We start from the raw sequence: 15,779 nt of genomic DNA on the forward strand, positions 1-15,779 counted from the left end.
AACAAGGAAAGGGGGCGGAGTCCGGCACCGGAAGTAGGCCCAGGCAGAAGCCGGGGCCTAAATTAGCGATCGGTGACTGGCCTGGAAGGGCGGCAGCGGAGAACAGTGTGCCGCAAAAGGCGATGGTGAGCAGCCGCCTACAGCGGCGGGAGTAGCGCAGCCGCAGGTCCAAAGCGGTGTGGCGGTCTGGCAAGCCGCTGCGCTGAGGGAGGATGAGCGGCACTGTAAGCGGCCAGAGGGACGCAGCCGCAGGGGGCCCGAAGCGATGCGGCGGCCGGCAAAGCCGCCGCGCTGAAAAGAAATGAACGGCCGCATACAGCGGCCGGAGCAGGGAAGCCAGAGGGGGCCGAAGCGATGTGGCGGCTGGGAAGCGGCCGCGCTGAAAAGAACGGCCGCATACAGCGGCCAGAGCGATGCGACGGCTGGCAAAGCCACCACGCAGAAATGAACGGCCGGAGCAGGGGAGCCACTGAGGGCCGAAGCCGCCGCGCTGAAGCTGGGAAGCCTGCAGGACCCGAGGCGGCGCCGGAACAGGGGACAGGGAGGCCGCATCCACGGAAGTGGCGCGGCTGAAAAGAGATGCGATTCGCATCAGAAAACCCCTTAAATAGGAATCCCTTTTTTTTTTTCTTTTTCTTTTTTGGGATCCAGGGAAGCCACAGGGTGGGGCGGGAAAATACTCACCTAAACATCCCCCGCCGGTACTAACCTGGAAGGAATGAGACGTCCACGGAGCTGATGGACGTCCTCGTCTCCTCCGACCGACAGGCTCTGGTGGGCGAGTGGGTGGGACGGAGCCAGGACCGGACTTCTGAGCATGCTTGTGTGCTGGGATCTTGGTCCTGGAGAGGGATTTATGAGGATACGGGGTGGCAGTACACGCCGTACTCATAGTCCGCATAGTGGGACTACAGGTGTGACTGTTCACCCTGTATCCCTCCGGAAAAACCTGAAAGGAAACGACGCACATTGAGGTAGATAAGGGTCTAATGAAAGACCCGTGTCCACCTCCTACTGACACTAAGCTAAACTGAATATCCTACTTCCTGTCGGTAGGGTGTACACTGCAGAGGAGGAGCTAACTTTTTTATTTGCATAGTGTCAGCCTCCTAGTGGCAGCAGCATACACCCATGGTTCCTGTGTCCCCCAATGAAAGGCGATAGAGAAATATTTTTTCCATTCTTTGCAGCTAGGGTTGGGGTTAGAGCTATGGATAGTGTTGGGTTGGGGTTGGGCTAGAGTTAGGATTGGGGCTAGTGTTGGGGTTACGGTTGTGGTTAGAGTTGTGTTGGGATTAGGGTTGTGTTGGGGTTAGGGTTGGAGTTAGAATTGTTTTTTTTCACTGTTTAGATACATCAGGGGGTTTCCAAACGCGACATGGCGCCCGCTATTAACTCCAGCCAATTTTGCATTCAAAAAGTCAAACTTCGCTCCTTCCGAGCTCTGACATGCACCCAAACAGTGGTTTTCCCCATATATGAGGTATCAGCGTACTCAGGACAAATTCCACAACAACTTTTGGGGTCCAATTTCTCCTGTTACCCTTGGGAAAATTAAAAATTGGGAGCGAAAAGATCATTTTTGTGGAATTTTATTTTTTTCCCGGCTCTATGTTATAAACTTCTGGGAAGCATTTGGGGGTTCAAAGTGCTCACCACACATCTAGATAAGTTCATTGGGGGGTCTAGTTTCCAAAATGGGGTCACTTGTGGGGGATTTCCACTGTTTAGGTACATCAGGGGCTCTCTAAATGTGACATGGCGTCCGATCTCATTTCCAGCTAATTTTGTGACAGTGGTCAGAATTATAAAGATTGGCTTTTTTATTAAGTACAAAATTGTCTCTGTCACTAAGGGACTAAGGTCAGTGGCATGATACGACCGCCAATTGGTAAACTTTTACTTGTGTGCAGTTGTTTGAATACCTGTTTATACAGTCAGCCCAAAGTAAACAATCCATAAGGAGCCATCTATACTGGATCGCTCCATGCGCATAGACTGTCATTGTTATCAGCAGTCCGAGTCCCGTTTACACAGGATCACGCACCGCCAAGAATAATGATCTTTGGTGCTGCATATAAGATCATTTTACCCAATGAGCAATCATTTTTTGTTATTCATTGTGTGAAATGACAAAAAAAAATGGTGAAATGCAAATCTGCTGCACATTTTAAGGCTGAGGGTTAAAGCTGCAGTATACATTGACATGCTGCAGACCTGAAATCCACATTGCAACTGTTATATGTAGCAGAATTTTGCATATAATCCCTGACTGCACTTACCCTTATAGGATATCTAAATGATGTTCTAGTAACTCAGGTTCCCTTTACCAATTAAACAAACATATTTGCAGACTTAGAAAACCATTTCCCATATTCAACCTATAAGTGTAAATGAGAGATGCAAAATTCATTTTAAACTAATCAAATTAATTTACAACGCCCCAAATTTAATGGATTCAGGCGATTCCAAATTTTGGGCAATTCTATTTTACTGAATTTGTGCGAATAGAGGCTTGTGTACTCATCTTGGCCTTTCCCACAGCCACTCCCCACCCAATCCTCTGAACAGCTCCTCTTCTCCTGGGTCTTCGAGCATTAACTGGGATGCGACGGATGGAGAGGACCAAGTTGGAAGCTGCAGCAGAACAGGTATGGGGATGGTCAGTAAGTAATGACTAAGAATTTAGATTTTTTTAACCCCTTGTGGACAGATTCAAAATGTATTCAATACCAAATATCCCACCTCCCCATGAATTGTGAAATTCTGCTAGAAATTTGGGAGATTCAGTCAATTGAAATATAAACCTGTAATTGCGTTCATGTTCCAAAATGGAGACAACTATTGTGCAAAACAATTACTTTATTCTTAAAAGCAGAAAATAATTCTTTATTTTTCAGGGACGAAAGTGAATCTAAATCCCATTTTAGTGATATCCTCTCTTACAAACTATACAGTACATACAACTTGATGTTCAATGTAATTGGAATACCTGGTTTCCATGTGATTATACAATGTTCAGCAGTAAACCTTGTGAAAAAGGCTGTGGCCAATAACAGAGGTACCTCCCTGAATTGTGCAATATGAAATAATGGGTCCATAAAAGAAAATGTCTATTTGGGATTTTCAAACTTTATGCTCATTTTAATTTAATTTAAAAAATGATAAAATACAACTTAAGTTTCTATTACTCCATATTTAAAATCCGTGCTGTCAGTGAATAGAAGCAACTATTGTTTCTCTCTAGAGGCTGACATGAATGGATTCACACAGAATCTGTTCACACTTGCAATGACAGATTTCCATCAGGGCTTCCAGGATTTTAGACACCAAGAAAAAAAAATGTCTGTGGTCAAAATAGCAAATCTCCAAAGAAAGCCTAAGTAGATATTTCTGCACAAAAATAGTGTTGACAGGAAAAAGGTTGGGTACAATAAGTGCGTTTATGAGGCATTTTTCCCACATTTATTTCAATTGGGGAAACACTCGGCTTAAACTTTGTCACAATTTGATCTCGGTGTCCTCTTTTCTTGCAGATTTGCTGCATCAAATGCAAGTCTATAAAAAAAATCTGCACAAGATTTCTCTTGTGGGTACCCAAAGTTTTAACATGTTGTGGATTTGAAACTCGCACTGCCATCAGTTTATGCTGAGTAAATAAAATAAAAAACACAGAGGGCATGAGATTTCTATAAATCCCATCCACTTTGCGGGAACGCAGCATCAAATACTCATCATGAGCACACAGCCTTACAGACCATTAAGAGTCAATATGTTCCATCAAGATTCACTGGGATCTATGTAACATTTGAGTCTGGCACAGCGGTCATAGCCTGATATTTAGGTCATGTTCCCCAATGAACAAACTGCTTCCCTCTGATTATTGCAATTGTGCTTCACCTTTTTATGCATTTTTTTGCAGATTTGAAGCAACCTTTATTAACATGCGGTTTTTGGTGCAGAACTGCTGGTATTCTGCATTTAAAAATGCAACAGATTTTTTATAAGTGTTTCTTTTCCTACAAAAACTACTGAACACCGTAGGAAAACTGCTGTCACCAAGTAAGCCAATAGGGGTTGTAAACTGAGACTAGACAACCTAAAGCTGCACCAAATTTATCATCTCATTTCATGTTTTAGAGAAATTTTCTCTTAAAATACCAGCTGCCAAAATACATTCAAATATCATAGTCAAAGCAAGCAGCTATTTAAATTTTGAGGGAAAATGCTCGAATATACACAGTTCAAATAGTATTCCCCAAATTCCAAGACTAGAGACAACCTGTTACATTCAGATCTGGACTTAACCTGTTAAAATGACACATGATATGCAAATGTTATGAAATGTCTTGCTTTTAACACTACAACCCTTCAGACTCATGTGCTGGAGATTCTAATTTCCCACTCATAAAAGCCCTAACCTTCCTGGTTGGGCAAGGCACATTTAAAAAGGAAAATGGCAATGATTGGCTACTGCGCCTTCAAGCAGAATAAATAGATTGATTTTTTTTGCTTATATGTCTAAAGCATTTTCGCTCAGCTTGAATTATTTCTCTGCAAAAGAGGCTTAAATAAAGTTCTTGATAGCGTTATTAGAAATCTGGCATTAATTTAGCATTATCCACTGTGCGCTACAGAAACGGTCCTGTTTCCGTCAACTTTCTCTTAGTCTTCTCTCGTTCACCGATTATGGTTGATTCTGAAACAGTTTTAGGATATGATGCTCAATTACCTGTTGAACTAAAGAAAGAAAAGAATATTTTTAATAAAACTATATAAACATTCCAAGGCAAAAACACCCCATTGAGAAAGCGTTTGCTTCAGTATAGCATAGTGATGAGCGAGTATACTTGTTGCTCTGGTTTTCTCCGAGTATTTGTTAGTGTTCGGAGATTAAGTTTTCATCCCCTCAGCAGCATGATTTACAGCTATTAGCCAGCTTGATTACATGTGCGGATTCCCTAGCAAGCAGGCAACCCCCACATGTACTTATGCTGGCTAACAGATGTAAATCATTCAGCTGCCGCGATGAAAACTAAATCTCCGAACACTAACAAAATACTCGGAGATCACCCGAGCGTGCTCGGGAAAACCCGAGCAACGAGTATACTCGCTCATCACTATAGCAGACCTCTTATCCACTTCTTGGAAAATACAAGATGACAGGGAAAAAAAAGAAAATTACAAATTCAATTAACAAAACAGAAGAAAATGTCTAGATGATGGACAGGATTCCCTCAAAGGTTTATTCCCATCTTCAACTTTTGGGGCCAAGGCTCCCAGATGCCAGAGGTCATGCTATGAAAACATCTGAGGTCAGCTGGGCTATACTGCTTGCATAATACTCACAGAAATTAATGGGAGTTAGAAAAAGCTCTGGTAGAATGTCATTTCTATGGAAGTGACACAAATGGCGTTAACACAGCTGCACTTGGCAGACTTTTTATACCCCCATAGTTGGGACTTAGAAGCAGTCACTCCTATCTTGGTCTATGAAATATTAAGATGGGGATATCCCTTTAGTATGGAATACTGATGGGCGAACATGCTCGTGTGCTAAGTGTCTTCGGAGTCCTCGTAAAATATGTTCGAGTCTCCGTGAGGCCCCATGCAGCCGCAGTGACATATTTTTCGAGCATGAAATATTTCGAGTATGGGAACATTTTTCATAACGTTTGGGATCACATTTATCCAGCGCTCTACGCTGATCACTTACTTTGGGGTTTCCATCTAAATCTCTGAGTGACATGGTTCAGCTGAAACCCCTGAGGAATCCATTCACATTAATGAGGCAGCAAAGTTACTCTGGACTCTGTCTGGCCTCTGTTAAGCAGTGTCCTTCTTTTCAGAAATGCACAAAACTGTTGCCGACGGCACTTTTATACAATCCTAAAAAGACGGACACGACTGGATCACAGGTCTTATGGCATCCACAGTGCCTCCATCTGCTTCAATTATAAGGAATCTTCCTCCAGAGGTTCCGTCTGAATCACGTATTTTAGAGATTTACACAGAAACCCCGGTGTAAACGCTCAGCATAGAGTGCAGGATAAATGTGCGCCAAACCTTGCTGCGATCTTTGAATGGCAGATTGACAAAAATCAACAGCAGGTGAAGAATTGGTTTTATTTATTTTTTACACTGTTCCTCGTGCGGTATAAGTGATTACAGCGATACCAGATTCATATCGGGTTTATATGTTTATCTGCTGTCACACACTAAAATATGCTTTTTATTGCAAAAAATAGTTTTTGCATCACAGCATATTGAGAGCTATAATTTTTCCTTGTTTTGGCCCACAGAGTCATGTGATAGCTTGTTTTTTGTGGGACGAGTTGACGTTTTTATTGGTACCATTTTTGAAAGGCAGAGTGAACAAAAGACAGCAATTCAGGAATTTTTCTTTGAAGGGGGGTTTATACTGTACCGTGTGTGGTAAAATTGATAAGGCAGTACTATTCTTCAGGTCAGTACGATTACAGCGATACCTCATTTGTATCTTTTTTATGTTTTGGCACTTTTACACAATAAAAACTATTTTATAGACAAAATTCCGAACTAATTTTTGCATTGCTTTATTCTGAGAGCTATAACTTTTTTATTTTTCTGCTGATGGAGCTGTATAGTGGCTTGTTTTTAGCAGGACAAGATGACGTTTTCAGCGAGACCATGTTTATTTATATCTGTCCTTTTGATTGCGTTTTATTCCACTCATTGATCGGTGGTATAATGATAAAGCATTGTTTTTTGCCTTGTTTTTTATTTATTTTTTATGGTGTTCACTAGAGGGATTAACTATTGGGACAGTTTTATAAGTCAGGTCGTTGCGAACGTGGCAATACCAAATATGTGTACTTTCATTGTTTATCATTTTTGTCATACAAATATTTATACATACAATATTATTTTTTATTTTTTTTTTTATATTTTTGCAATTATTCAAAAAATTGGACTATCATTTTTTGCAGGCAGATCACTTGTACAGCATGGGGATGCAGCAGCATACCAATGGTGTATAAACTGTCAGCTCTGCACTGACAGGGAAAGTTGCTGATCATGCACTGCGCATGATCAGGAAGTTACCTAGCTCTGGTGACCCGGATGACTTCGGGTCACCATTCAAACAATTTATAAAAAAAAAAAAAAAGCCATATTCAAAGGGATCACCTAAAATACACTAATATTTTATTTGGCACTACAAAAAAAAACGAAAACCACATAAAAACAATTAAAATTCATAAAATGACACAAATAATGTACATTTAGCCCACAATAGAGCCATAGTATGTCAGTTCATTGAGGGCTGTGGCTCTACTGTGGGCCAAATGTATATTATTTGTGTCATTTTATGGCTTTTAAATGTATTTATGTGGTTTCAGTTTTTTGTAGTACCAAATATAACATTAGTGTATTTTAGGTGATCCCTATATATATGGCTTGTTTCTTTTTTCTTGATTGTTTTACTGTTGGTCTTTGACATGCCTCAGGTGTATCCCCTTCATTTAACGGTGCTCTCCAATTTTTTTAAGACATCGGTTCACAATGGCAACGATAGGGACCCCGTGTCATGCCACGAGGTCTCCGATCTAACGGCAGAGGGGCTGTAAGCCCTCTGACGACTCCCGGAATGCTGCGATCGTGTTAGATTGCAGCATTTTGGGGATTAAAGTGCCGGGAGCGGTGCGTGTCCAACTCCTGGCACTTAGTACCAGGTGTCATCTGTCAGAATCAATTTACACCCAGCAAGCGATCGAAATGACGTAATAATCCGTCCCTAGTCAAGTAGACCCAAGGCAGATGAACGGATTATTACATGTGATGTCAGAAAGTGGTTAAGGCAAAACTGCTCCAGCTCCTTCAAGTTAGATTGTTTCTTCTGGTGAACAGCAATTTTCAAGTCTGACCACAGACTCTCAATTGGCTTTAAAGGGAACCTGTCACCTGAATTTGGCGGGACAGGTTTGCGGTCATATGGGCGGGTTATTCGGGTGTTTGATTCACCCTTTCCTTACCCGCTGGCTGCATGCTGGCTGCAATATTGGGTTGAAGTTCATGCTGTGCCCTCCGAAGTACACGCCTGCGCAAGGCAATCCATCTTCCTCTCCACTCAGACCATTTTTTCTGTCTCTGCTGCAGAACACATCCCCACAGCATAATGCTGCTGCCACCACCATGTCTTACTGTGGCGAGTTCTTGGGGTGATGTGTGCTGTTGGTTTGGCACCAGACATAGTGTTTACCTTATTGGCCAAAAAGTAAAATTTTGGTCTCGTCTTCCTCCATACATTTTGGGGAATTAAAAAGAGCCCTATTTTTGTGTGTAAGTAAAACTTTTTTTGTGGCAACTCTCCCATAAATGCTACCTCTATGGAGTATACGGTTTATTGTCGTCGTATGGACGGAAAGAAACTCCAGTCTCTGCTTGTAAACTCTGCAGGTCCTTCAGGGTTACCTTTGGTCTATGTGCTGCCTCTCTGATTTATGCCCTCCTTGCCTAGGCTGACCGTTTTAGTGGGCAGCCCTCTCTTGGCAGGTTTGTTGTGGTACCATGTTCTTTCCATTGGATGATAAAAGATTTGATGGTGCTCCAGGGGATCATCAGAGATTGAGATTTTTTTTTTTTTTATAACCCAAACCCATTAACTTTGTTCCTGACTTGTTTGGGGATCTCCTTGGTCTTCATAGTCTTCTTTGGTTAGGGGTGTCTCTTGCTTAATAGTGTTACAGCCTCTGTGGCCTTTCAGAAAAGGTGTGTATATACTGACAGACCATGTGACACTTGCACACAGGTGGACTTCCTTTTGCGAAGCATGTGGCTTATGGAGGTAATTGCTTACACCAGAAATTTTGAGGTGATTCATAGAAATTTGCTTGTACCAGAAATTTTTAGGGGATTCATAGCAAAATACATATGCACATGACAATTTTTAGTTATTTGATCCCATAAATTTAATTTATCCCTATATTTTTCTCACGTCAACAACTTTAGACTATTTAGTGCTGATGCATCACACACAGATCTACAAAAATATTTAAACATAGGTTGAAATGTAACAACACACATAAAAATCCAAGGAGGTAAATACTTTCGCAAGCCACTGTTTATACTCAACATTGAAATTACGACACCAAGAAGGGAAGGGTGAAATTAGAATCATAGAATGTTAGAGTGGGTAGGGACCTCCAGGGTCATCGTGTGCAAACCCCTGCACAATGCAGGATTCACTAAACCACATCAGACAGATGTCTGTCCAGACTCTGTTTAAAGACTTCCATTGTAGGAGAATGCACCACCATATCTTCTCCCTTTCATTCCATTGCTTCTCGTGTTTCCATGTGAGAATAATGAGAATATTGATCATCCCTCTACACTGTGACATCCCTTCCCTTCAGATATTTGTAGACAGCTATTAATTCTCCTCTTAGTCTTCTTTTTTACAAGCTAAACATTCCCAGATCCTTTAACTGTTCCTTGTAAGACATACTTTACAGTCCACTTACCATCCTCGTAGCTCTTCTCTGAACTTGCTCAAGTGTTTCAATGTCTTTTTTAAAATGTGGTGCCCAGAACTGGACACAGTATTCCAGATACGGCCTGACCAAAGAGGAGTAGAGTAGGATACTTCACGTGATCTAGACTCTATGCTTCTAATAATACATCCTAGAACAGCATTGGCTTTTTTTTGCTGGTGCATCACACTGTTGACTCATGTGCAGTCTGTGATATATTAGTATACCAAAGTCTTTTTCACACATGCTGTTGCTTAGTTCTATTCCTCCCATTCTGTAGATGTAATATTAGTTTTTATTGCCCAGATATAGAATCTTGCATTTCACCCTGTTAAATACCATTCTATTAAGGTACCGTCACACTAAGCGACGCTGCAGCAATACCGACAACGATCCGGATCGCTGCAGCGTCGCTGTTTGGTCGCTGGAGAGCTGTCACACAGACAGCTCTCCAGCGACCAACGATGCCGGTAACCAGGGTAAACATCGGGTTACTAAGCGTGGCCCTGCGCTTAGTAACCCGATGTTTACCCTGGTTACCATCGTTAAAGTAAAAAAACAAACACTACATACTTACCTACCGCTGTCTGTCCTCGGCGCTCTACTTCTCTGCTCTGGCTGTGAGCACAGCGGCCGGAAAGCAGAGCGGTGACGTCACCGCTGTGCTTTCCGGCTGCCCGGCGCTCACAGCCAGAGCAGAGAAGCAGAGCGCCGAGGACAGACAGCGGTAGGTAAGTATGTAGTGTTTGTTTTTTTACTTTAACGATGGTAACCAGGGTAAACATCGGGTTACTAAGCGCGGCCCTGCGCTTAGTAACCCGATGTTTACCCTGGTTACCAGCGAAGACATCGCTGAATCGGTATCACACACGCCGATTCAGCGATGTCAGCGGGAGAGCCAGCGACCAAATAAAGTTCTGGCCTTTCTTCCCCGACCAGTGACATCACAGCAGGGGCCTGATCGCTGCTGCCTGTCACACTGGACGATATCGCTAGCGAGGACGCTGCAACGTCACGGATCGCTAGCGATATCGTCTAGTGTGACGGTACCTTTAGTCTCTGCCCATTGTTCAAACTTATCTAGATCCTTCTGAATCCTTTGTCTTCTCTAGTGTTATCTATCCCTCTTTGCTTTGCATCGTCTGCAAATTTGATCAGTTTACCTTCAGTTCCCTTATCTAGATTAGTTATAAAAATATTGAACAACATTGGGGCTAGGACAGAGCCTTGTAGTACCCCACTTGAAACACTCTTCCAATTGGATGTGCAACCATTTATTACCACTCTTTGAGTCAGTTATGAATCCACCTAACCGTAGCCTTGCCAATCCCATACTTTGTAATTTCTTCAATAATTTTAGTATGAGATACTTTATCAAATTCTTTTATTGAAGTCGAGATATACTAGACCTACCGCATTTCCTGAATCCACCCAGTTAGTGATTCCATTATAGAAGGAAATTAATTAGTCTGGCATGACTTGTTTGCTACAAACCCATGCTGGCTCTGCTTAATTACTGTATTCTTATGCAGGTATTTACATACATGCTGTTTAATAATTTGTTCAAAGATTTTTCCTGCATAGGAACAAGGCTCACTGGCCTCAAATTTCTTTCTTTCCTTTTTTGAAGACTGGGACAATATTTGCTCTTCTGCAATCTTCTGGGACTTCTCCTATTCTTCAGAATTTTTCAAAGATTTTGGCTAGTGGTTCTGCAATTTCCTGTGCTAATCACAGGATGGATAGACATGTTAATGATATGCAAATGATGGAAAAATGGAAACATTTTTCAAAGCATCTCAATTTATTCAGTATCAAGTATGAGCATCACATGCAGAAATAAATGCCTTAACATGTATCAGTAAGGTTATTAACCCCTTCATGACCCAGCCTATTTTGACCTTAATGACCTGGCCGTTTTTTGCAATTCTGACCAGTGTCCCTTTATGAGGTAATAACTCAGGAACGTTTCAACGGATCCTAGCGATTCTGAGATTGTTTTTTCGTGACATATTGGGCTTCATGGTAGTGGTAAATTTAGGTCAATAAATTATGCGTTTATTTGTGATAAAAATGGAAATGTGGCGAAAATTTTGAAAATTTTGCAATTTTCACAATTTGAATTTTTATTCTGTTAAACCAGAGAGTTATGTGACACAAAATAGTTAATAAATAACATTTCCCACATGTCTACTTTACATCAGCACAATTTTGGAAACAAAATTTTTTTTTGCTAGGAAGTTATAAGGGTTAAAATTTGACCAGCGATTTCTCATTTTTACAACGAAATTTACAAAACCATTTTTTTTAGGGACCACCTCACATTTGAAGTCAGTTTACGGGGTCTATATGGCTGAAAATACCCAAAAGTGAAACCATTTTAAAAACTGCACCCCTCAAGGTGCACAAAACCACATTCAAGAAGTTTATTAACCCTTCAGGTACTTCACAGCAGCAGAAGCAACATGGAAGGAAAAAATGAACATTTAACTTTTTAGTCACAAAAATTATCTTTTAGCAACAATTTTTTTGATTTCACAATGGTAAAAGGAGAAACTGAACCACGAAAGTTGTTGCCCAATTTGTCCTGAGTACGCTGATACCTCATATGTAGGGGTAAACCACTTACCACTTATCTAGATGCACTTTAAACCCCCAGCTGCTTCACAGAAGTTTATAACGCAGAGCCATGAAAATAAAAAATAACTTTTCTTTCCTCAAAAATGATTTTTTAGCCTGGAATTTCCTATTTTGCCAAGGGTATTAGGAGAAATTGGACCCCAAATGTTGTTGTCCAGTTTGTCCTGAGTACGCTGATACCCCATATGTGGGGGTAAACCACTGTTTGGGCGCAGGGCTCGGAAGGGAAGGCACGCCATTTGGCTTTTTAAATGGAAAATTAGCTCCAATCATTAGCGGACACCATGTCACGTTTGGAGAGCCCTTGTGTGCCTAACCATTGTAGATCCCCCACAAATGACCCCATTTTGGAAACTAGAATATAATCTAGATGTGTGGTGAGGACTTTGAACCCCCAAGTGCTTCACAGAAGTTTATAACGCAGAGCCATGAAAATAAAATAAAAAATTATTTTCTCAAAAATGATCTTTTAGCCTGCAATTTTTTATTTTCCCAAGGGTAAACAGTTGTCCAGTTTCTCCTGAGTACGGTGATACCCCATATGTGGGGGTAACCTACTGTTTGGGCACATGCCGGGGCTCGGAAGTGAAGTAGTGACGTTTTGAAATGCAGACTTTGATGGAATGCTCTGCGGGCGTCACGTTGCGTTTGCAGAGCCCCTGATGTGGCTAAACAGTAGAAACCCCCCACAAGTGACCCCACTTTGGAAACTAGACCCCGAAAGGAACTTATCTAGATGTGTGGTGAGCACTTTGAACTCCCAAGTGCTTCACAGAAGTTTATAACGCAGAGCCGTGAAAATAATAAATACGTTTTCTTTCCTCAAAAATAATTATTTAGCCCAGAATTTTTTATTTTCCCAAGGGTTACAGGAGAAATTGGACCACAAAAGTTGTTGTCCAGTTTCTCCTGAGTACGCTGATACCCCATGTGTGGGGGTAAACCACTGTTTGGGCACACGTCGGGGCTCAGAAGTGAAGTAGTGACTTTTGAAATGCAGACTTTGATGGAATGGTCTGCGGGTGTCACGTTGCGTTTGCAGAGCCCCTGGTGTGCCTAAACAGTAGAAACCCCCCACAAGTGACCCCATTTTAGAAACTAGACCCCCCAAGGAACTTATCTAGATATGTGGTGAGCACTTTGAACCCCCAAGTGCTTCACAGACGTTTACAACGCAGAGCCGTGAAAATAAAAAATCATTTTTCTTTCCTCAAAAATTATGTTTTAGCAAGCATTTTTTTATTTTCACAAGGGTAACAGGAGAAATTGGACCCAAGTAATTGTTGCGCAGTTTGTCCTGAGTATGCTGGTACCCCATATGTGGGGGTAAACCACTGTTTGGGCACATGTCGGGGCTCGGAAGTGAGGGAGCACCATTTGACTTTTTGAATACAAGATTGGCTGGAATCAATGGTGGCGCCATGTTGCGTTTGAAGACCCCTGATGTGCCTAAACAGTGGAAACCCCTCAATTCTAACTCCAACACTAACCCCCCCACACCCCTAGCCCTAATCCCAACTGTAGCCATAACCCTAATCACAACCCTAACCGCAACACACCCCTAACCACAACCCTAACCCCAACACACCCCTAACCCTAACCACAACCCTAATTCCAACCCTAACCCTAAGGCTATGTGCCCACGTTGCGGATTCGTGTGAGATTTTTCAGCATCATTTTTGAAAAATCTGCGGGTAAAAGGCACTGCGTTTTACCTGCGGATTTACCGTGGATTTCCAGTGTTTTTTGTGCGGATTTCACCTGCGGATTCCTATTGAGGAACAGGTGTAAAACGCCGCGGAATCCTTACAAAGAATTGACATGCTGCGGAAAATACAACGCAGCGTTTCCGCGTGGTATTTTCCGCACCATGGGCACAGCGGATTTGGTTTTCCATAGGTATACTTGGTACTGTAAATCTGATGGAACACTGCTGCGGATCCGCAGCCAAATCCGCACCGTGTGCACATGGCCTAATTCTAAAGGTATGTGCACACGCTGCGGAAAACGCTGCGGATCCGCAGCAGTTTCCCATGAGTTTACAGTTCAATGTAAACCTATGGAAAACAAAAATCGCTGTACACATGCTGCAGAAAAACTGCATGGAAACGCAGCGGTTTACATTCCGCAGCATGTCGCTTCTTTCTGCGGATTCCACAGCGGTTTTACAACTGCTCCAATAGAAAATCGCAGTTGTAAAACTGCAGTGAAATGCGCAGAAAAACCGCGGTAAATCTGCCATAAATCCGCAGTGGTTTAGCACTGCGGATTTATCAAATCCGCAGCGGAAAAATCCGCAGAGGACCAGAATACGTGTGCACATACCGAAACCCTAACCCTACCCCTAACCCTAACCCTAACCCTAGTTCTTACCCCAACCTTAGTGGAAGAAAAAAAAAAAAATCTTTATTTTATTATTGTCCCTACCTATGGGGGTGACAAAGGGGGGGGTCATTCAGTATTTTTTTTATTTTGATCAGAGGTTTTATCGCAGTGATCAAAATGCACTTGAAACGAATCTGCCGGCCGGCAGATTCGGCGGGCGCACTGCGCATGCGCCCGCCATTTTGGAAGATGGCGGCGCCCAGGAAAGAAGACGGACGGACCACGGGAGGCTCAGTAAGTATGATGGGGTGGTGGGGGAGCACGGGGGGGTGGATCGGAGCATGGGGGGGTAAATCGGAGCACGGGGGGGTGCATTGGAGCATCGGGGGGTGGATCGGACTGCAGGGGGGTGGATCGGACTGCAGGGGGGTGGATCGGACTGCAGGGGGGGTGGTTGGAGCACGGGGGGTGATTGGAGCACGGGGGTGAGCGGACAAGAGCACGGGGGGGAGCGGACAGGAGGACGGAGGGGAGCGGAGCAGTGTAAAGGACAGATCGGAGGGCTGGGGGGGCGATCTGTGGGGTGGGGGCACATCAATGTTTCCAGCCATGGCCGATGATATTGCAGCATCGGCCATGGCTGGATTGTAATATTTCACCAGTTATAATAGGTGAAATATTACAAATCGCTCTGATTGGCAGTTTCACTTTCAACAGCCAATCAGAGCGATCGTAGCCACGGGGGGGTGAAGCCACCCCCCCTGGGCTAAACTACCACTCCCCCTGTCCCTGCAGATCGGGTGAAATTGGAGTTAACGCTTTCACCGGATCTGCAGGGACGCGATCATTCTGTGACACAGCATATGCGTCACAGGTCAGATTGGCACCGACTTTCATGACGCATACGCTGTGTCACAGGTCGGGAAGGGGTTAATGGTAATCTGAGGACTGTCCTGAATGCATTTGGGCACACATCACTAAGATCTGCTGGAAGCCTCCTTTGCAATTACCGATCAATGGCATCCCAAATGTTATCTATGGGAGAAAAGGTAGGTGATACTACAGCCCATGTAGAGACATTTAAATCACGAAGCCTGCTCACAGTACTAAAAGCCACATGCGGCCTGGCGCTGACGTGAAGAAAAATGGCTGTTGGGAAACTTTGTAGAAAAGCATGTAAGTGTGTACTCTATACTAAATAAATTGAGATTTTTTTCACCATTTGCATATCATTAACATGTCTATTCATCCTGTCATTTTATTAATACCATAACTTTTTCATTTTGGTACTGCAATTTCAATGTT

At 42.9% G+C, this 15,779-nt stretch overlaps 1 protein-coding gene across 1 annotated transcript in view; it reads right to left on the minus strand.

Annotated features, from left to right (window-relative positions):
* Positions 1–2,846: 2,846 nt before the first annotated feature.
* The window catches only part of RFXANK (regulatory factor X associated ankyrin containing protein), a 63,665-nt gene continuing 50,732 nt past the window's right edge, over positions 2,847–15,779 (minus strand). The window contains exon 9 of the mRNA XM_069767706.1: positions 2,847–4,740. Within this exon, the coding sequence (XP_069623807.1) occupies positions 4,688–4,740 (53 nt within the window). The 3' untranslated portion in view covers positions 2,847–4,687. The remainder of the gene's footprint in view (positions 4,741–15,779) is intronic.

Source organism: Ranitomeya imitator, chromosome 1 (assembly GCF_032444005.1).
Source record: "Ranitomeya imitator isolate aRanImi1 chromosome 1, aRanImi1.pri, whole genome shotgun sequence".
Taxonomy (NCBI): domain Eukaryota; kingdom Metazoa; phylum Chordata; class Amphibia; order Anura; family Dendrobatidae; genus Ranitomeya; species Ranitomeya imitator.